At 51.1% G+C, this 22022-nt stretch overlaps 1 protein-coding gene across 4 annotated transcripts in view; it reads left to right on the top strand.

Annotated features, from left to right (window-relative positions):
• The window catches only part of CATSPERD (cation channel sperm associated auxiliary subunit delta), a 40065-nt gene that overhangs the window by 16150 nt on the left and 1893 nt on the right, over window positions 1–22022 (top strand). For 3 of the 4 annotated variants that reach the window (XM_073803378.1, XM_033854593.2, XM_073803379.1), the window contains 12 exons: window positions 491–641; window positions 1399–1494; window positions 5761–5843; window positions 6215–6391; window positions 8759–8872; window positions 9704–9793; window positions 10525–10583; window positions 12152–12230; window positions 12902–12954; window positions 15703–15777; window positions 17123–17251; window positions 18475–18658. In XM_073803378.1, the coding sequence (XP_073659479.1) occupies window positions 491–641; window positions 1399–1494; window positions 5761–5843; window positions 6215–6391; window positions 8759–8872; window positions 9704–9793; window positions 10525–10583; window positions 12152–12230; window positions 12902–12954; window positions 15703–15777; window positions 17123–17251; window positions 18475–18658 (1290 nt within the window). The remainder of the gene's footprint in view (window positions 1–490; window positions 642–1398; window positions 1495–5760; window positions 5844–6214; window positions 6392–8758; window positions 8873–9703; window positions 9794–10524; window positions 10584–12151; window positions 12231–12901; window positions 12955–15702; window positions 15778–17122; window positions 17252–18474; window positions 18659–22022) is intronic. The other variant, XM_073803377.1, reaches the window with a different exon arrangement.

Here is a 22022-nt window from a genome sequence, read left to right as displayed (position 1 = left end):
TGCGCTTTCACTGCCAGGGCCGGGTTTGATCCCTGATCGTGGAATTAAGACCCCGTAAGCCACAGGACATGGCCAAAAAAAAAAAAGAAAGGAAGAAAGAAAAGAATCTGGGGACCAGCCCTGGGAAATCAGCTTGAATGATAATCCAGGTACAAGGGCACCAACGTGGGCGTGGCAGAGCAGAAGGAGAGAGGGGGCTCTCAGCACCGCGGGGGTGTCCTTTGTCATGAGGGCCCATCCCGGGTGCTGTGGGGTGTAGAGCTGCCACCTGCACCCACTTATTCGACACCAGGAGCCCCGCAAGTCATGACATCCACAGATGAGCCCAGACTCTGTCCAGTGTCCCCTGGGGGCAGAATCACCCCAAGCTGAGAACCACCGGACTAGGTAATAAGGTCTGAAGAAAGTTCCAGTGACAAAGCACATGGACTCACACAGTTCTATTGCGGTCATTTCTTTTCTTGCTCAAGATTCAATATTCTTCTCTCAGGCCATGTTCGGCTACTCAGACCACCCCCTGAACCGCAGTTTCGGGCTGCCCTTTGACTACAATGGGACCCTTGACATCCTTATTGCCCCGGGCCAGAAAGGCATCCTGATCTTCTGGTTTGAGAAGAGCCTGCTGATTTCCCGAAACGCAGGTGAGCGAGGCCCAGGCTCAGGGTGGGCAAGCACAAGCGGTCATTTTTTCTCTCCCTGACCTGAGTGGATGACGACAAGCCCATTGTCACTTTGCCATCCTCACTTCGACCCCCCAAACCCCATTTCCCTCCTCCTGGGATATTTAGGCCCTGAAGGCAGGTTCTGAAAGTCACTGGACGCCTAGGGCAGAGGGGCCAAGTCCAGGAACTGCAGATCTTGTTTTGAGGCCTAGACACATGAGCCCCAGCCTACCAGCCCAAGTAAGGAGAAGAGCAAAAGGCAGCCCCCCCAGGAGGAGGTGCTGTCAGGGACCTCTGGGCACAACAGTGGCTGCCAGAGCACCCGCAATTGCAGCACACCCCCTAGTACCAGTCAGCCACCTGAACACAGCTGTTTCCTTCCAATGCAAGAAAAGGGCTTAGGGCTGGCCTGGCCACGGGGGGTGGGTGGGGGGCATTTCAGAAAGAAAGTTCTGATTACATGTTACCTGTATAGTAAAAGGCATCCTGCAGTTCACCTGGTATCCAGTCCATTCCTCAGAGCTCTCACATCAAGAAGATTGGGCGGCGGGGGGCGGGGGTCGCATTTTCTTAAACCTAATGAATTCTATGTGAAGTTTTACAGCATTGCATCTCACGGCTGCATTTTCCTTGATTCTTTATCATCTGAGTTGTAAACCGAGGGGCCAGGTGGGCAGCGGGGGATCCCGTGCCTAATACGTGCTCATGTCTCGCGATTTGCTCTGTCATCTCCTAGGTCAGCTGGTCAACCCTGTCCATGTGCGAGAAGGACAACACATCTTGTATTCTTCCATCTCTGAAGCCAACATCACCATCCACAGCGTTGCTGCCAGTGCGTGCCCGGCCTGAGGGTAGCTTTCTAGAAGTGCTTTAGACCTGACTTATTCACCTCTGACCCCCTAGATCCAGCCTGGCCAAAACAGAAACAAAATACGGTTATCACACATTCTGGAACTCAGAGCAGAAACTTTTGTGCCCTTTCACAGTGAAATGGAATGTCAGTTGGATATCGTTTGCTGGGGCTGCTCTGACAAAGCACCCCAAACTGGGTGAATTAGAACAGACATTTATTGTCTCCCAGTTCTGGAGGCCAGAAGTCTGAGGTCAAGGTGTTGGCAGGGCCAGTTCCTTCGGAGGCCTCTCCCGTCGGCTTCCAGACGGCCGTCTTCCCCTTGTGCCCTCCCATCATCTTCCCTCTGTGTATGCCTGTGTCCAAATTTCCCCTTTTTACAGGGACGCCAGTCCTATTGGAGTAGGGCCGACCCGAATGACCTCACCTTAACCGTATCACCTGTGTAAAGACCCTGGCTCCAAATCAGGCCACATCCTGGGGAGGTCCTGGGGGTTAGGGCTTCAACATATCTTGTTTGGAGGGGACACAATTCAGCCCATGACAGATGGCACCCCCAGGAGTTCTTTGCCAGTGAATTGTTGTCCTGCCGCTGGTTCAGTCAGGTAAAATGAAACCCACCAGTGTAATTTTTCTCCTCACATGCTCCTCACTATTTGAGGCAAATAGTGCAGCAAACTGTGGAGTCATGTGACCTTTCTGTTTTCTTTTTTTTTTTTTTGGCCACACAGCGTGGCACGTGGGATCTTCCCTGTCCAGGGATCGAACCCGTACCCCCTGCAGTGGAAGCACGGAGTCTTAACCACTGGACCGCCAGCGAAGTCCCCTGTAATTTTTTTAAAGTATTTATTTTTTTATTTGGTTGCACCAGGTCTCAGTTGTGGCAGGCAGGCTCCTTAGTTGTGGCTCACAGGCTCCTTAGTTGTGGCTCACAGGCTCCTTAGTTGTGGCATGCGAACTCTCAGTTGCAGCATGCATGTGGGATCTAGTTCCCTGACCAGGGATCGAACCCGGGCCCCCTGCATTGGAAGCGCAGGGTCTTATCCACTGTGACACCAGGGAAGTCCCACCCGTGTAACTTTTAAGATCCCATATTTCCCTGTTTGCCCATCACTGAGTTACCTCCTACTGTCTATGTCCGTTTATCTGTTAAACGTTAATTTATCATGATAGAAAGTAATGATATAAAAGTAATTTATAGGGGCTTCCCTGGTGGCGCAGTAGTTGAGAGTCCGCCTGCCGATGCAGGGGATGCGCGTTCGTGCCCCAGTCCGGGAAGATCCCACATGCCGCGGAGCGGCTGGGCCCGTGAGCCATGGCCGCGCTCCGCAACGGGAGAGGCCACAGCAATGAGAGGCCCGCATACCGCAAAAAAAAAAAAAAAGAAAAAAGAAAAAAAAAAATTAATTTATAATTATGCCAGTGATGCATGGTCCTTTAAAAGTTTGCTTTTTTTAAAACATTACAACTATAATTAAAGTCCTTTTGACCAGCTTTTTGAATCCAGGCCCCTCTTTGGCTTCCTAAAGGTCATCACTGTTAGGAATCTGGAAAGTATCTTTTTAGCCAGTTGAAAGCCTCACACCTATATTAAATATGGACCTGCTGAAAATGTACAGCGTCATCTGTGTAGCTTGTTGTGGTTGCTTTTTTTTTTCCCTTTTCCCCCCATTTTTTCTTTTCATTTATTGAAATAGAGTTGATATACACTATTATATTGGTTTCAGGTGTACTACGTAGTGATTTGACATTTGCCTATGTTATGAAGTGATGAGTCGCAAGGATGGATATACAGCATAAGGAATACGGTTAATATTATTGTAATAACTTGGTAGGGGGCTAGATGTTGTGGTTGCTTTTTATGTAAATGGTATCGTATTATCGTTGAGTCATTCTACTGTTTGCCTTTTCCATTACCCATCATTTTCTTTTTTATTGTGGTAACAACACTTAACATGAGATCTACCCTCTGAACACATTTTTAAGTGCACAGTACAGTTTTAAGTATACGCACAATGTGGTCCAGCCGATCTCTAGAATGTATTCATCGTGTGTAACTGAAACTGCCCCATTAAACACGAACTCCCCATCCCCCTCCCCCAGCCCCCACCATCCTACTTCCTGTCTCTATGGATGTGACTCCTCTAGGGACCTCCTGTGAGGGGGACCACACAGTATTAGTCCTTTCCAATTTCCACACATCCTCACCCATACTTGGCTTTCTGTCTTTTTCACTAGAGCCGTCCTGGTGGCTGTGAAGTGGTATCTCATTGTGGGCTCGATTTGCATTTCTCTACTGACTAATGACGTTGAGGGTCTCTTCACCTGCTTATTGGCCATTTGTATATCTTTTCTGGAGAAATGTCCATTTAGATCTTTTACTTATTTTTTGATTGGGCTGTTGGTCTTTTTATTACTGAATTATTATATATTCTGGATACAAGTCCCTTATCAGAGATGGGATGAGAATATATATCAGAGATATATTCTCTCCCATTCTATGGGTTGCCTTCTCCCTCCTCTTTTTTTTTTTTTTGCGGTACGTGGGCCTCTCACTGTTGTGGCCTCTCCCGTTGCGGAGCACAGGCTCCGGACACGCAGGCTCAGCGGCCATGGCTCATGGGCCCAGCCGCTCCACGGCATGTGGGATCTTCCCGGACCAGGGCACGAACCCGTGTCCCCTGCATCGGCAGGCGGACTCTCAACCACTGCACCACCGGGGAAGCCCCTCTTTTTTTTTTAAAAAACCATGAGTACACATCACTTCCCATGTCTAGAATCTTTAATGGTTCCTTATTTTCTTTTTTTTAATTTTTATTTTTTTATTGAAGTATAGTTGATTTACAATGTTTCAGGTGTACAGCAAAGGGATTCAGTTTCATATCTATATATATAACTGAACATATATATATTCTTTTTCAGATTCTTTTCCATTACAGGTTATTATAATATATTGAGTATAGTTCCCTGTACTATACAATAGGTCCTTGTTGATTATCTATTTTATATATAGTAGTGTGTATCTGTTAATCCCAAATTCCTAATTTATCCCTCCCCCTTTTCCCCTTTGGTAACCATAAGTTTGTTCTCTATGTCTGTGAGTCTATTTCTATTTTGTAAATAAGTTCATCAGTATCATTTTTTTAGATTCCACATGTAAATGGTATCATATGATATTTGTCTTTCTCTGACTTCACTTAATATGATAACCTCTAGGTCCATCCATGTTGCTGCGAATGGCATTATTTCATTCTTTTTTCACGGCTGAGTAATATTCCATTGTATATACATATATGACATCTTCTTTGTTCATTCACCTGTTGATGGATGTTTAGGTTGCTTCCATGTCTTGACTGCTGTAAATAGGGAACATTGGGGTGCATGTATCTTTTTGAATTAGCGTTTTCACCTTTTCTGGATATATGCCCAGGAGTGGGATTGCTGGATTGGTTCCTTATTTTCTAAAGAATAGAGTCCAAACTTGCAAGGATTGCATTCAGGTTTATGTATCTGGAATCTCATCCCATAGCTTACCGCTGCCCTGAGGGATCCCTTTTCTCCATCTAACCGCTGGCTCTCAGCCTGGGGACACTGGGCAGTGTCTGGAGGCATGTGTAGTCATCACGACTCGGGGGGCTCCTGGTATCTTCTGGGTGGAGGCTGGGGCTGCTGCTCCACACCCCACTGTGGCCACGACGGCCCCCCCACAAAGAACCGTCCTGCCCCAGGTGTCAATAGAGCCCCAAACCTTGCTTCTTCTGAAAACTTCCTTGTCTTTTTTATTTTATTTATTTTCGATCGATTGATTGAATGATTGACCGTTTTGGCTGTGTCGGCTCCTTGTTGCGGCACGCGGGATCTTTCGTTGAGGCACATGGGATCTTGCGTTGTGGTGCGCAGGCTCCAGAGCACGTGGGCTCTGTGGTTTGTGGCACTCAGACTCTCTAGTTGAAGCGCGCGAGCTCTGTAGTTGTGGCACGCAGGCTTCGTTGCCCCGCGGCCTGTGGGATCTTAGTTCCCTGACCAGGGATCAAACCCACATCCCATGCGTTGGCAGGCGGATTCTTAACCACTGCGCCACAGGGAAGTCCCCATCTCGTCCTTTAAAGAAGAAATTTGCTGACCCCTGGTCTGTATGATGGAATTTGGGGTAATTTTCTAATTTTAATATTTAATATATTTTACATTTTTGTCCATGGAAACAACCCTTGTTTCAATTTTTGTTCTGTCTTCTTTGGTTTTCCCTAGATGAAAATGAACTGGCCGTTTTAACTCAGGAGAATAATTTATACTATGGAAGCCTGGGAATCCTGTCAAGTTCTCTAATCAAAGTAGGTCAAATCCCGGCGCTACCCGGTTGGTAAGGAATAACGGTCTTCCTCTCAAATGTCTGATCCTTTTTCTTCTTTCTTTTTTTCTTTTGTCTGATCCTTTTTCTGAAGAAATTGCTCTAGTTATTAAACTAGTAATAATATTTTTAATAGCAATAGTGATAACATAACAGTAATCTCAATTAGTTTTACACCTGAAGAGTAGGTGCCTCAACAAAGTATACTTATGACTTTGCTTGGTTTTTTGGTTTCTTAGGGTTTGGGTTTTTTTTTTTTTGGTCTACCTTCTTTAAATACGAATCATAAGAAAAAGGTTACATCCTCAAAAAAGAATGAGAATGAGCTGATCTCAGAAGTCATTTTTCTCTTAGTTTGCAGACCAAAACATCTGGTCCGAAGAGGCGGTCCTGATGTTCACTGACGTGGGCATGCTCGAGATACTGAGCCCGCTCCCTGACTCAACCTCACCAGCTTTTGATTTCCAGAAGTGCCCCGTGAACATCCAGGCGATTCTCATGGATCCCCAACTCCAGGTCGATGTCTGCAAAGTATGTGGTCATGACCCTATGGATTCATTTCCAGAAAGATGTTAGAGTGTCCATTTCCAAAGGGCCTTTGAGTCCATGGTGATCAGTGAAATGAAAACTCAAAGAAAGGCAACTGTGCCATGTACAGTTTATCGATAAAACACACTTTGTCTAAAACGTCCTTTTATGAGATGATGGTGCTCATAGGTGGGAACAGGGTTTTTTCTTATTTTCTTTTCTTGCCACAGTAACATGTCAATCCCCAGCCCTGAGCATTTTCCTGTGGGTCTTTGAAATCACATGTCTGGCATGTCTGGGAATTGCTGGTTTTATGCCAAGTGCAGGAAAATGAAAGAAAGAGAGAATGAGAGAGAGAGAGAGAGAGAGAGGAAGCCACAGCAAGGCTTTTATGCAAATATTTGGCCACTGAAACCGTTCTGAGAAAGATGGCGTTAGCAAGTAGTGTTTCCCCACCAAAAAAGACAAAGCCTATCGAGATCCTATGGGTGAAAGCTGAAATAGTTGTGAGTCACAAAAATAACACAGTATTGGATAATAAGCTAAAGTACAAAATAAATATACACGAGTCCATACCGATGTAAATAAATGACTGAATAAATAAACGGATGGGAGACACCTCTCCATCACAGAGGAGTTCCAAATAACATAAGTACATACTCTCCCCTCCAGGAGGTGGTGTTGAATGCCCCCTGCCTGCGTGTGGACTGGCCTTAGCGATTTGCTTTTAAAGCATAAAGTCTGGGGCTTCCCTGGTGGTGCAGTGGTTGAGAATCCGCCTCCCAATGCAGGGAACATGGGTTCGAGCCCTGGTCTGGGAGGATCCCACATGCCGCGGAGCAACTGGGCCCGTGAGCCATGGCTGCTGGGCCTGCGCATCTGGAGCTTGTGCTCCGCAACAAGAGAGACCGCGATAGTGAGAGGCCCGTGCACCGCAATGAAGAGTGGCCCCCGCTTGCCACAACTAGAGAAAGCCCTCGCACAGAAACGAAGACCCAACACAGCCAAAAATAAATAAATTTAAAAAAGAAAAGAAAAGAATAGAGTCTGGACGGGGTAAATAGCCTGGCAGACACCACCTTCACCAGGAGACCAGGATGCACACGGGCAATCATGAGTCCTGTTGCCAGGACAGGACATTTCAGTTAACCTTGTCATTCCTTGCCAACCCCAGACCTGGAATCAGAAGCAACTTATTGGTTCCCCTCCTAGCACGGCAGGCAACCAACCCACTGTCTTAAAAATGGGATCAATAGGGCTTACGAGGTGGCGGCGCAGTGGTTAAGAATCCGCCTGCCAATGCAGGGGACACGGGTTTGAGCCCTGGTCTGGGAAGATCCCACATGCCGCAGAGCAACTAAGCCCATGCGCTGCAACTACTGAGCCTGTGCTCTAGGGCCCGCGAGCCACAACTACTGAAGCCCACACGCCTAGAGCCCGTGCTCTGCAACAAGAGAAGCCACCACAATGAGAAGCCCACGCACCGCAACGAAGAGTAGCCCCCGCTCTCTGCAACTAGAGAGAGCCCACGCACAGCAACAACAACAACAAAAAGGGGATAAATAAAAGGCAAGATGCAAGCATTTCTCCTCCTCTCCTTCACACCCTTGTAATGGGTCAGCACAGGGAAAGGGTCTCTTTATAAAATTATTCCGGTGAATACATGAAAACAAAATGATAAGGTATTGCCCTGTGGCAACCCCAGTGTCGGAAAAGAGAGACAGCGGGCCGTTACGTGCCACCTACGGAATGTCATTCACCTGCTGGGTCTTGCCAACTCGATCCCACCGTAATCTGATGGATCCAGCCACCAACCTGCCAAAAAGGCAGAGCACGTAGGAACGTGTGTCCATCTGCCCCAGGGAAACCCAGACAGCGGGAAATCTACAGGTCCCACGGTCTGGGTTCTTCAAAGATGCCTAGAAATGAAAATGATAAGGGAGGGAGGGGAAGCTGTGGATTGAAAGAGACTTAAAAAGACAAGATGTTCGCCAACAGAAAAATTATATCATCTAGGGATGCACGCTTGGCAATAATTCTAGGAAGAAACGCAAGCAGGCAATTACTGCAAGATGTCAGGCAGGGAGTGGAGGGGCCAGGGTACTTCGGGAGAGAAGAGGGGCTGTGTCCGGGGGTGGGGGGAACCTTGAGGGTCTTCTGCGGGTGCAGGGTCTAGCGGCGAAGACAGTGGCTTGAGTGACAGCCCAGGTTGCTGCGCCCAAGAGACTGGAAGGTTCCATCCCTGGGGAGCCCCGTCCTGCCACTGACCACTTGCCCTGTAGTTTGGGGAACAGAGGCTTGATCTGATGGATTGAATGACTGACTGATGCATTTTTTCTTTTTTTTTTTTTTTTTTGCATTTCTAACTAGGTGGAACTTCTGCAGGGAGAATTTGAAAATAAAATGTATACCATTGATATGAACAGTGAGTTGGAGTTGACGGCCCTCATGATACCCCGGCCCAGCACATCACCCGTCCCACTAGTAAGCATGCTTTATCTGTTTGACAAGTGTTTCTGACACCTGGCATCCCTAGCAGCCTTGGCCTCACGTCCTGTGCCCACAATTCCCAGGCTCTGGAAATTCCCTGGCATCCCCCCCGGAAGACACGCTCACCCAGGAAGCCCCTAGAAACTCCCCTTCTTCCTCATTAGGGTCCACATGCCTGGCCGTGGCTGTGCACCTGCCGGCCCAGCCTCCTCTCCCAATCCCTCTGTGCCGGCTCTCCACCCGTCTTCGGAGCTGCCCCAGAACCTTTCCAAAAATGCCCTTTCCTCCCTCTCAGCTCAGCCAGCGCCGGCTTCCCTCCTGGAGGGGATGCCTGAAAAACAGTGGGCGTTCCTGGAGCTGAAACCCACGTGTCCAAGCCTGGACTCTTGGTGCAAACAATCGAGCTGAAAACAGGGGGGTGGACCAGTGTAAGGATGCAAGGGGATGTCTAGCCAGCTGGGACCAGGGCCCGCGAGGGGGCGCCAGGCTGGCTCTTGCCTTGTGCTCTCTCATCACCCCCCCTTACCCCCCGCCCCCCGCAGGACGGGCCCCTCCGCGCACCAGGGACAGTTCTGGGTCTTGCAGGGTTGCAACCCCAGGCTGTCTGCACAACGGGACTCAGAGCCACAGTTAGGGGGTGTAGATGACAAGGGGTGGGGGGGGGTGCATCTGGGGATGGAGCCGGCAGCTGCGTTTGCAGAGCAAGCTGAGTCTTCAGTTTGAAGGGGGACCGGGGTCACCTGTGGGTGCGCCCCCAGCTGCTCCCGCCGCGCCTGCTGGCCTGCTGGTGCCGTACAGAACGTGCGTCTCCCATCCCGCCCCCAGGTAATGGTGAGCAACCCCCATTCCCTGGGGCTGCAGGCTGTCATCTACGAGGACGGCTACACCTACGATGGGAACACCAAACACAGGCTGGTGAGGTCGCCCCTCCCCCCCCTCAAACTCGGATCAACAGGAGAGGGGCTCGGCCTTGACCCACTGGGCCAGCCAGGTCCAGCCCCCTCAGGATGTCCCTCGTCGGACCTCCTTCCTGCTTCCCTTCCTTACACACACCCAGATAAGGTGCTGCAGAATTTTGAGGGGACACAGACCCTGCCCCTCCCCCACCCCAGGCAGGCCGCAGTCCCCCAGAGTGAGGGCGTCAGGTGTCACACAGAAGGGGCAAGGAGGATGTGGCGGGGAGCCTGACCCACCCGGGGAGGGCGTGAGACCTGAGTTATCTGGGTAAACCCTGGAATCAGGAGGCAAGCCAGGGCCACCGGGAGGGTCTTGGCCAAATATGGGTCTGGGGGATCCATAGGGCAGAGCCAGGCCTCGCAGTCACAGCAAGGAGTTGAGACTTGACCCCAGACCACAACAAACTCTTTGGATCAGACCATGTCACATCACAGCTAAGTAGGAGGGGAAAGTAAGTCACGCCCCACTGTGGGTCCCCGGGACAAAGACAGGGAGCTTGGAGCAGGGGGATCATTCCCATGAGCTTCCAGAAGCCTTTCACGGGCTTAGACCCAGAGGCAGGCTGGGTGGCTCCCGGGTTCCTCCTCCCAACACCCCCATCTTGCCCTCCGTCTCTCCTGAGCCCTGATTGCGGGACCACCCGGGGCTGCTCCACTGCTGCAGTTGCATTTTCTCTCTTGCTTCCGCAGAACATTTCACTGAGGCAGCAGCAACACTGGGGCAGGGCTGACCCCAACTTCACCTCCAGGTACGTCATCACCGGATGGTAGCGGTGGGTGGCCCCAGGGTGTCCCCTTAGCAGGAGCCAAGGAATCAGGGCCGAGACCCAGACTCCCCCACTCCAAGGACAGTCAGGCAAGAACGATTAAACTCTTACAGGGAGACAAATACCATATGATATCACTTATTTGTAGACTCTAAACTGTGACACAAATGGACTTATTTACAAAATAGAAACAGACTCAGATATAGAGAACAGACTTGTGGTTGCAAAGGGGAAGGGGGAGGTGGGGGAGGGATGGGTTGGGAGTTTGAGGTTAGCAGATGCAAACTATTATAATATAGGATGGGTGAACAACAAGGCCCTACTGTATAGCACAAGAAGTAGATTCAATATCCTGTGATAAACCATAATGGAAAGGAATCTGAAAAAGAATATATATACAGGGCTCCCCTGGTGGCGCAGTGGTTAAGAATCTGCCTGCCAATGCAGGGGACATGGGTTCAAGCCCTGGTCTGGGAAGATCCCACATGCCGCGGAGCAACTAAGCCCGTGTGCCACAACTACTGAGCCCTCGCTCTAGAGCCCGCGAGCCACCACTACTGAAGTCTGCGTGCCTAGAGCCTGTGCTCTACAATAAGAGAAGCCACCACAGTGAGAAGCCGGCTCGTGGCAACGAGAGAAAGCCCGCGCGCAGCAACGAAGACCCAACGCAGCCAAAAATAAATAAATAAAATAAAATTTTTTTAAACAATATATATATATATGTATAACTGAATCACTTTGCTGTACAGCAGAAATTAACACAACTTTGTAAATTAACTATACTTCAATAAAATAAATGTTTTTAAAACTCTTAACAAATGGTAGTTTCTCAAAAAATTATATATATATGTAAAAGAAACACCGTGTAAATAACCTCTGAATCAAAGAATTCAGCTCAAATATATTCAGAGAAAAAATGTATAGCCCAAGCACTTTTATTATGAGGAGAAAAAATGGACCTAGTGATAAATAAACTAAATATTTAACATAAGGACCTAGGGGGACAACAAAAAGAAATTATGGGAAGGGAATGAACCATGATACAATACGGAATGTATTAAATAGAGAACAAAAAGACAGCATAGAGTCAAGACGTAAGATAAAGCTGGTTCTTCAGAAGACACCACAATCCTGATGGAGAAAAGACAGAATTAAAATGAACAATAGGAATGAAAAATGAAAATAAAAGTATGGACACCGAACCTGTTCAAAGAACAATGAGAAAACATTATATGCAGCTAGGTGATAATAAAACTGGGGCTCAGATGCTCTTTTCAATAAGTAATTATATATAAATTAACAAAACTGACTCAAGAAGAGGTAGAAACTAGAGGGAGGGTGGCGCCACCATGTGTGAGCAGATGTTCTTGGTCAATATACTGGACCGACTGGATGAACAGATGAATGAGTGAATGGAGAAATGGATGGGGGGATGGGGTGGATGGATGGGTGGATGGGTGGGTGGATGGGTGGGTGGAAGGATAGATAAATGAATGGGGGGGTTGTCGATGCTTTTTACTGCAATAACACACACTCCCATTGCCTTGCAGCATAAAGAGACCCACGATATCAACCATCACTCTGGACATAGCCAACAAAGAAATTTCATGCTTGGATCTTAAGCCACTGGTATGACCAAAACTTTTGCTGTCCCATACTCTTTTTTTTTTTTTTTTTTTTTTGCGGTACGCGGGCCTCTCACTGTGGTGGCCTCTCCCGTTGCGGAGCACAGGCTTCGGACGCGCAGGCTCAGCGGCCATGGCTCACGGGCCCAGCCGCTCCGCGGCAGTCCGGGGCACGAACCCGTGTCCCCTACATCGGCAGGCGGACTCTCAACCACTGCGCCACCAGGGAAGCCCCTGTCCCATACTCTTTGTCCTTAGTGTTAAGACTGATGACAGCAGGCCTTGGCTGGCTTGTCCCCTAGGGGCTGGCTAAGCTCACACTCAGGATCTGGAAATGGAGGTGATTCTGCCCTGGTTGCCAAGGTCACTGCCCCTTCCCCATCGTCTTCCCCCAGGGCTGTGCCTCAGGACTCCCCAACCTCGGAGCAGGTGTACTAGCTGGGGGTTATCAGATGGCGGGACCTTAGCGGTGCCCCATAGATCAGGCAGGCTCTTAGTGTTTGACTCTGTGAGTCCCAGGCACCTGGACACCACATTGCGACCCAGGCGCAGGGTTTCTGGTCCCGGCTGCGTCAAGTGCGCCCCCTCGTGGGCTTTCATGGTGCCCTCGCTGACCGGGGTCAGCATCCTCATCCCCTCTTTGTCTCTCCACCCCACATCCCCCCGCCGCTGCAGACAGCCCTCATTTCAGTCGGTTGTGACCTGGAGAAGAAGATCGTCATTCAGAAGTGAGTATGTCGATATGGGGTGGGGAGGGGAGAAGTTGGGGGGTGGCGAGGTGGGGAGTGGGGACTGGATGAGATGGTCACCATTGCTTCGCAACTGCTAAAGTCGGGTGACACTACTCTGTCTGCTTTTACATATGTTTAACATTTCCATAACGAACAGCTCAAGAATTAATCCTAACAGATTAAGTTAGGGTCTACAGTGGGTGGCTGCCTCCTCCACACCGACTTGGTGAAATTTACATGTTCTCCCTGCTCCCTCATCCTTTGCTCATTCCCTTTCTCCCTTTTAGTCCCTGAGTTCCTCATTTTGATTAAAATTGCTCAGAGAGGGCTGGGCTTCCCTGGTGGTACAGTGGTTAGGAATCCGCCTGCCAATGCAGGGGACACGGGTTCGAGCCCTGGTCCGGGAAGATCCCACATGCCGCGAAGCAACTCAGCCCGTGCGCCACAACTACTGAGCCTGCGCTCTAGAGCCCGCGAGCCACAACTACGGAGCCCGCGTGCCACAACTACTGAATCCCGTGTGCCTAGAGCCCGTGCTCTGCAACAAGAGAAGCCACCGCAATAAGAAGCCCGCGCACCTCAACGAAGAGTAGCTCCCGCTCGCCGCAACTAGAGAAAGCCCGTGCACAGCAACGAAGATCCAATGCAGCCAAAAATAAATAAATAAATTTATAAAACTGCTCAGAGATTTTGGGTTTAATCGCCTGCTGAAAATTTGAGGAACTTTGCCTCCAGGATCCATAGTTACTGCAGAGAACGCAGCCATGAGAAACCAAGAAAAAGAAAGGAAGAACCCCTGAAGACTGGCCAAACTGCCACACGGTCTCCCCTTCAGGCGGTGGTGGGCCAGCAAATGGGCGACAGCCAGTTCCGGGGGAGCCCGGATTTGTAGCATTTGCCAATTCCCGTGGTGTAAATGCTCCCATGGAGCCTATAGATCACTACCAAAGTGAGTCTCTACTGGCTCATGAAACTCCTGAGGATATAACAGCTGGCTCTCAGAGCTAGTAAGAGCCAGCCTCAACGCTCCACTGCATGGGGCAATAATAAAGTCAAGTGATGGTTTCACCAGATTCTCCCCCCAAAAGGGAAACGCTTTATTGAGTCAATAAATGATGTTATCAGTATTTAGCACATATGTGCAGGAAAGTCTTTAAAACAATATTTTCAAAGCTGCTGCCATAAAGAGAGTGGGAAAGGTATTTGCCACACGTGTAACTAAAAAAGGACTTGTATCCAGAATTTATAAAGAATTCCTACGAACCAGGAAAAAAAAAAAAGACAAACGAATAGAAAAAAAATGGGCAAATGGCTTGAGCAGGCACTCCCAAAAAAGGGGGGGGAAAGGCTGATAAACACGAAAAGTGTTGAAAAAGTGGTCAATTTCATAGGAAAATGAAAATGAAAGCTACGTTAGAGACCGATATTCAGCACGAGCATGGCAGAATTGACAAAGCCTGGAAAGTAGTACTCTAAGGATGGGAACCCCCTGGCAGCCTCAGGAACCCCCAGACGTTGCTGGTGGGCGTGTACATTTTTCGGCTGCTTTGGAAAGCACTTCTTTCCACTAGCAATTCCACTCATGCACGTCTGCACTGATCTAGGTTCCAGAATGTTCTCAGCAGCATTATTCTGAATAGCTCCAAGCTGGAAGCAGGCCAACTGAAATGTCCATCGACAGAAGGATGGGTAAACCCAGTGCAGGGTTTTGATACAACAGAATGTCACAGCAGTGAAAACGAACGGGGCAGAATTGCCTGGATGGATCGTACAAACGTGGGCGTGGAATCAAAAGAATACACAGCATGATTCTAGTCTTAAAAGTCCAAAATCAGGGGCATTCCCTGGCAGTCCAGTGGTTAGGACTCTGCACTTCCACTGCAAGGGGCACAGGTTCCATCCCTGGTTGGGGAACTAAGATCCCACAAGCTGGGTGGCACAGAAAAAAAAAATCCAAAATCAGGCAAAAATAAACTACAGTCAGCCCTTGTATCTGCAGGTTCCGCATCCGCGGATTCAACCAGCCAAGGGCGGATGGCGTTTAAGTTCGTGGTTGGTTGAATCTGTGGCCGTGGAACCCGAGGATACAGAGGCCCCCACCATGGGACCTGAGCATCCTCGGATTGTGTTATCTACGGCAGATCCTGGACCAACCCCCTGCAGATACCAAGGCAGGACTGCATGTTGCTTAAGAATACATGCACAGATGGTAACAGTACAAAGAAAAACAGGGAAAGGATTGTCTCAAAAGTCAGGACACCCAGCTCCCACATCTCCACGTGTAACATCATTCTCCAATACAAGGAATTAGGGCTCCTTGGCGAAATGGCTGATTCTAGGCCAGGCAGGGAAGATTCAAGATGAGCCTGGAGGGGCTTCCCTGGTGGTGCAGTGGTTGAGAGTCTGCCTGCCGATGCAGGGGACGCGGGTTCGTGCCCCGGTCCGGGAAGATCCCACATGCTGCGGAGCGGCTGGGCCCGTGAGCCATGGCCGCTGAGCCTGCGCGTCCGGAGCCTGTGCTCCGCAACGGGAGAGGCCACAACAGTGAGGGGCCCGCGTACCGCAAAAAAAAAAAAAAAAAAAAAAAAAAAAAAAGATGAGCCTGGAGCATCTTGGAGAACCAGAAGGTAGAAAGGGCTCAAAATCCAACCAATGGGGAGATAACATATGTCAAAGGGAACAATTCACAATTCTTTGGTCCCGCATGGGTTCAGGCAGCTTCTCACCATCTTTTGTTGCTCGCAGTGAAATCTCCGCCTGTTACAATGGCATCCTCGACCCCGTGGCCCTTCAGGACAACTATAGCTACGTCATTGAGAGGTGAGCCCCCCCCCTACCGCCAACACACACACACGAGCCAAAGGCGAATCAGGAATCATTATTTAAATTTTTATTTATGTATTTGGCCGCACCGCGCCAGCATGCGGAATCTTAGTTCCCCCACCAGGGATTGAAACCCCCTGCAGTGGCAGCTCAGAGTCTTAACCACTGGACCTCCAGGGAAGTCCCAAGAATCATTTTTAAACCGTAATGGAAAAGAAAACAATTTTTTTTGAAGAAAGGAAAAAAAGAATCGTTTTAAAATGGATACCCTGCCAATTGATATCCAGCCCACAGGGAATCCGAGGGAGCAAGCAGACAGGTAGGGAAGGCGGCTGGGCCTTCGGGGAATCAGTGTGATGTGGCAGGGCCCCTGGCCCAGGTCTGCACAGGCTCTGCCACCTGCTGGGCCAGCTTTCAGACCCCTCCCCAGCCTGCCACCAGCTCCTGGAGCCCGGTCCCCTGTTCATCCCAGCTAGCGGAGTTGGCCAGACACTGTCCAGCCAAGGCAGGAGGGGGTGGCCGGCCAAAGTGACCCCCTCTGCAGGGCGGCACAGAGAGCCCCTCCCACACTGGTGCACACCACCAGCCCCCTGGCATGGGGAGACACTCGTGGGTCTCATACGACGTGACCCTCCCCCCTCCAACACAAGCCAAGAGTCCCTCCCCCATCCAGACCCAGGGCCGAGACGGAAAGTGGCCCTGCTGGACTTGCCAACCAGCGAGGCTGCAGCCAGAGAGCCTGGGGGCGTGAGAGTGTGTGAGTCAGGGTCTCCAGAGAGAGAGAAGCCCCAGGATGTATGTGTGAGACAGAGAGACACAGAGGCACAAAGAGACAGAGACAGAGTGACAAAGACAGAGATTTATTTTAAGGACTTGGTTCCCGGACTGTAGAGGTCTGGTGAGTCCACAGTCTGACGGGGGAGGCTGGGGGCTGGCAGCTCAGGGAAGAGTTGCAGTTCTAGTTCAAGGCCATCTGCAGGCCGACTTCTTTCTTGCTGGGGGAGGCCCATGTCTGTTCTACTCAGGCCTCCAGCTGCACCCACATTAGGAAGAGCACTGCTTTACTGATTTCAATATTAACCTCTGCCCCAAAGAAGAGCCTCACAGAAACACCCAGAATCACATCTGACCACAGTCGAGGTGCTGTGGCCCAGCTAAGTGGACCAGAATGTCAACCACCGCAGGGGTCCCAAGGTCATTTCGACCAGGACTCTGAATCCCCCGCTCAGACACGCCTCCACGATCGTGACCCCATGTGCAGGGAAGAAGCGGGGCTGTGGGTGGGTGGACGTCCGGGCGCCTGGCGGGAGCTCGCCCGTACCTGTGTCCTGCTCTCCCACAGGGAAGCCTACGACCCCAGCTTCCGGGGTCAGAAGGCCACGGAGGACCTGGAGGTGCCTTACCACTACGAGAAGCTGGGCTGCCCCATCCTCGTCTACTACGACACCCCATGGAAGCCGGTGGTGGAACTGTGAGGACCCACCCCCCAGTCCACCACCCCGCCAGCCCCCCGCCGCCCTCACCATCATCACAGGCCCCCAGAGCCCCCTCCACCCCTTTGCTCTGGCCGCATCCTCTCCCTGCCTTTTCCCTCCGTAGCTCTCAGCTCACACATCCCCTCCCCTTGCCCGTCTTAGCTCGGCGGCCTTAACAAAACACCACAGACTGGAGAGCTTAAACAGCAGACGCTGACTTTCTCACAGTCCTAGAGGCCGGAAGTCCAAGTTCAAGGTGTGGGCAGGCTGCTTCCCCCAGGCCTCTCTCCTTGGCCGCAGAGGCTGCCACTTCCCGTGGCATCAGGGCCCACCCTTATGACCTCACTCAACTTCGATTGCCTCGTTAAAGGCCCCACCTCCAAATCCAGTCGCACGGGGGTTAGGGCTTCACATAGGAATTTGGGAGACACATTTCAGGCCATGCCACTCACTCTGCCCCCTTCCATGGATTCTGTCTTCCTTCATTCCGTCCCCACCCCCACACCGCCCCCAGCAGACCACTGCACTAAATAGTTGTTGACGGACTGAACGGTGGTAGAAACCACTCACACGTGGCAACACTTAGGTTCATTAGAACGTCACGTGTTAGCTCCTCGTGGCCTCAGTCCCACACCCAGGTGAGACTGTGGGCCGGGCACGCCCCTAACGCAGAGCTGCCACGTGGTGGGGTGCCTGCCGGCCTGGGGTGAGGAAGAAGGGAAGGGTCCCATCAGAGCAGGGGTGTAAGCCCCAACCTGGCAGGAGACAAACGTGCATCCAAAAATAAGTTTTGTTTTTCTTTTTTTTGGCCCCCCGCGTCTTGCGGGTACCTTAGTTCCCCGTCCAGGGGTGGAAGCCGGGTACGCGGCAGTGGAATCCCGGACCCCTAACTACTGGACCACCAGGGAATTCTCCCCCAAATAAGGATTTAGAAAAACCTTAATTCACCGCCCTAAATGTATACCTCTGGAATGTTTACAGGTGTCAAAAAATAAGCAACCCCCAGTCCCCGACCCCGACCCCGTCAGCGTCCTGTCACCACCTGCCACTGCATATCCGCGTTGACTGTCCCAGAAGTGTCAGCCTGGTGGGCGGTGGGGGTGGCCCTGCCCTGCCACCTCCCACCACCCCCAGATGGTCTCACAACACATCAGGGCCCCCAGCCTCCCCCACCCCTGACGGCCCCCCTGGAGCCTCACCTGTGCATGGTGTGTCCCAGGTGGAGGGAAGGAAAGTTCCAGGAGGTGGTCAAGGCCGAGTACGTCCTGCTGGAGGTGAACGGGCTGTTCACGTACACGTACTCCCTGACGGCCGACATGGCCCTCTGCAGTTCCCAGCCGCAGAACTGGACCACCATCGCCAAGACGGCCGGCGACAAAGGGCCCTTCGCCTGGGACCGAGAGGTAGGGCCTGCGTTCTGATTATTCCCAAAACAGGTCGCAGAAGGCGACGACTGGTCAGGCCCACTGTGTGTTGGGGGCCGACTCGGTCTGTCCGGGCTGCTGTAAAGATCACCATAGAGCCTGTGGCTTGTAACAGCAGCACTGGTTTCTCACGGTTCTGGAGGCTGAGTCCAAGATCAAGGCGCCAGCAGATTTGGTGTCTGGTTCCCGGGTGGTGCCTTCTGTGTCCTCACACGGCAGAAGGGGCGAGGGAGCGCTCCTGGGTCCCTTTATAAGGGCGCCAATCTCCTTCAGGAGGGCTCCACCCCCAGGACCTAATCACCTTCCAAAGGCCCCGCCTCCTAATACATCACCTTCTGGGGTAGGTTTCGGCATATGAATGGGGGGGGGGCGGTGCAGGGCAGACATTCAGTCCCTGGATGGGGCGTCAGGGGATGGAAATGTAAGACGCACAAACTCTTTGGGAATCTCTCCCAAGGGAATCGGAGACGAGATCGGAGGTGTAGGGACGAAGGCGCTCATGGAACGCACTGCTGATGATGCGCAAATTTCTGGAACCATCCAAATGCCCATTATTTAAGGGGCTGAGTATACTTACGGTCCGTCCTGCTCAACGAGCGTTTCTATCACGAACGTTGGTTGGTACACGATTGACAAATAAGGTTATGGTGTCAGTGAAAGGAAGACATCGCATTGTTCCTCTGGGGGTGGGGGGGGGCTTCTGGCGCATATTAATTAGTTTCCATCCACCCTCAGCCTCTCAACGCCAAGGGCAAGAACACAGCGCAATGCGGCCACGTCACCAGCAGGGGCGCGCGCGCTCTTCGCGCCCAAAGCCGGTTCCAGCGAGAACTCCTGGCTCCTTAATTTTGTATTTGCTTTCTTAAAAGCCCGCAGCCTCACCCGTTCCTTACACCCCATTCCATCGAGTGAGTTTGGTCATGTATTTTGGTTGGTGACGTTGGTTTTATTTATTTTTTAACAGAGGTGAAATTCACATAACCGATAATGAACGATTTTAAAGCGTGTAACTCCTACAACTCGGGTATGCGTTTTGTGCATTCGCAAGGTTACCCAAACACCACCTCCCTGACCGTTTCTTAAGAAAAAAGAACAAGCCACACACGGAGCTTTGCTTATTTATTATTTTCTGACTGTGCCGGTGTTTGTATTTGCATTCTTTTTATTAGCCCTCTCGTTCAAAGTGGCATGCATAAATTGAAGAGATCGTCCCATTACTTTTTTTTTCCCATCAGCCCTGGTGGCCGATTTTGTAGAACCCTGAGGGTTTTTCTATCAAGACAGAGCCACAATGCCTGCATGTGCAGCACAGGCATTGGACGGGCTGTTAAAAAGCCCCTGAACCGCGAAAACTGAACCACTGAACCACTAAAAACCATGAGGTGGAGCTAGCTGTGGCAAATAAATGGTCGTTAGGCAAAGCAGCTGTCTCCTTTTTTATTTCACATAGTTTTTATGCAGCCCAGCTTTTTTTCTTTTACTCCCAAAGGATTTTTTAAAAAATTTTAATTGTGGTCAAATATGCATAACATAACATTGACCATCTTAACCATTTTTAAGTGCACAGCTCAGTGGCATCAAGTACATTCACACAGTTGGGCAACCGTCCCCACCCTCCATCTCCAGAACTTTCTCATCTTCCCGAACTGAAACTCTGTCCCCATGAAACACTCACTCCCCATCCCCTCCCCCAGCCCCCGGTCCCCACCATCTACTTCCTGGCTCTGTGGCTCTCTCTAGGGACCTCCTGTGAGTGGGATCACACAGTATTTGTCCTGCGTCTGGCTTCTTTCACTGAGCATCATGTCCTCAAGGTTCATCCACATTGTAGCATAGGTCAGGATATCCTTCCTTTTTAAGGCTGGATAACATTCCATTAGTGGGTACGGACCACACTTTTTATCCATGATCTGTCAGTGGACACCTGGCTTGCTTCCACCTTTTGGCTGTTATGAATGGTGCTGCTACGAACGCGGGTGTGCAAATATCTCTTCGAGACCCTGCTTTAGTTTTCTGGTGTCTCTTCTTATAAGGGAAGTAATCCCATTATAGGGGCCCAACCCTCAGGACCTCATCAAAACCTTATCACTTCCCAATGTCCCACCTCCAAATACCATCCCACTGGGGGATGGGGCTTCAACATACGAATGGGGGTTGGGGACTCGAACATTCAGTGTGAGGCAGGGGCGCGAAAAGTAGGACCTGGTGACGGAGGAAGAGGAGGCAAGCGTCAAGCACGGCCCCCCAGTTTCCAGCCTGAGCACCTGGGCAGATACTTGCTCAGGGATGAAGCTAGCGGTGGAGGGAAACACACACAGCTTCATTCTACACCTGCTGAATTCAAGGTGCCACCGAGGAGGAGGGAGCCCAGTGGCCAGCAAAACATAGGGAGACAAGTCAGGGCTGGCGTTCGTTTGGAAGTCTTCTGCGTGTTGCGTGGTAACTTAAGGATGTGTCTGCCAAAGAGGCCAAGAGGAGGGGCCGGGGTGGTGGGACGACTGTGCTGGGGGGGACGTGAAGAGGCAGGGGCTCCGTGGGGGACTGCAGGGCTCCAGGCACCTGGGGAACCATCAACAACCGAGAGGAAGTATTGTTGCCGTTGTCGCATCCGAGGAGGGCCAGGTGAAGTCAGGTGTTTGGCACAGCTGAAGTCAGGTGTTTGCCCTCCATCCATTCCCATGGCCCCGGCAGCAGGGCCTGGGGACAAACGACGCCCATCCAGGTGGCCATCCACACCGTGGACATGTTTGCTTTTTGATTCTGACAACGTTTGAACTTTCTCCATAGTAGTACACAGGACAGCTCTTTCCATTACCCAGCACTACAAAACAAATCAGCCCCGAACTCAGTGGGATTTACTGTTTCTCACAAATCCGTGGCTCAGGTGGGCAGCTCCTGTGCCCCACATGGCTTTGGCGGAGGCCACCCGTGCAGGGGCATCAAGGTCTTCTCACCCGTGTACAAGGCTTCTGTTAGGGACATGGCTCTCCATGTGGCCGCCGGGCTTCTGGGCCCAGAACATTGTTGAAAGCAGGTTTGGGGTTCTGCCCAGATGCTACCTCTTGATGGAGAGCTGTGTCCACACTAGAAGGGGAAAGGAAGAGCTTCCTCATTTTACAGTTGCTTGTGGGAGGGGGGCGGAATTCCCTGGCGGTCCAGTGGTTGGGACTCCGCGATTCCACTGCAGGGGGCACGGGCTCCACAGTCACAAATCGGCTGGCCTGCCCAGCGGGCACTTGGTCCTGGACTCACACCCATGGGTGCTGGTGGGTGGTGGCACCGGTGGGGCCGTGTGTGCGGCGGTAGCACCTGTGGGCTGGCACGGTGTTCCCCGGCCCCTGGG

The sequence above is a fragment of the Tursiops truncatus genome, chromosome 3 (assembly GCF_011762595.2).
Source record: "Tursiops truncatus isolate mTurTru1 chromosome 3, mTurTru1.mat.Y, whole genome shotgun sequence".
NCBI lineage: Eukaryota > Metazoa > Chordata > Mammalia > Artiodactyla > Delphinidae > Tursiops > Tursiops truncatus.
Note: the sequence above shows the minus strand (reverse complement) of the source record. Positions and strands in the feature narration are given on the sequence as shown.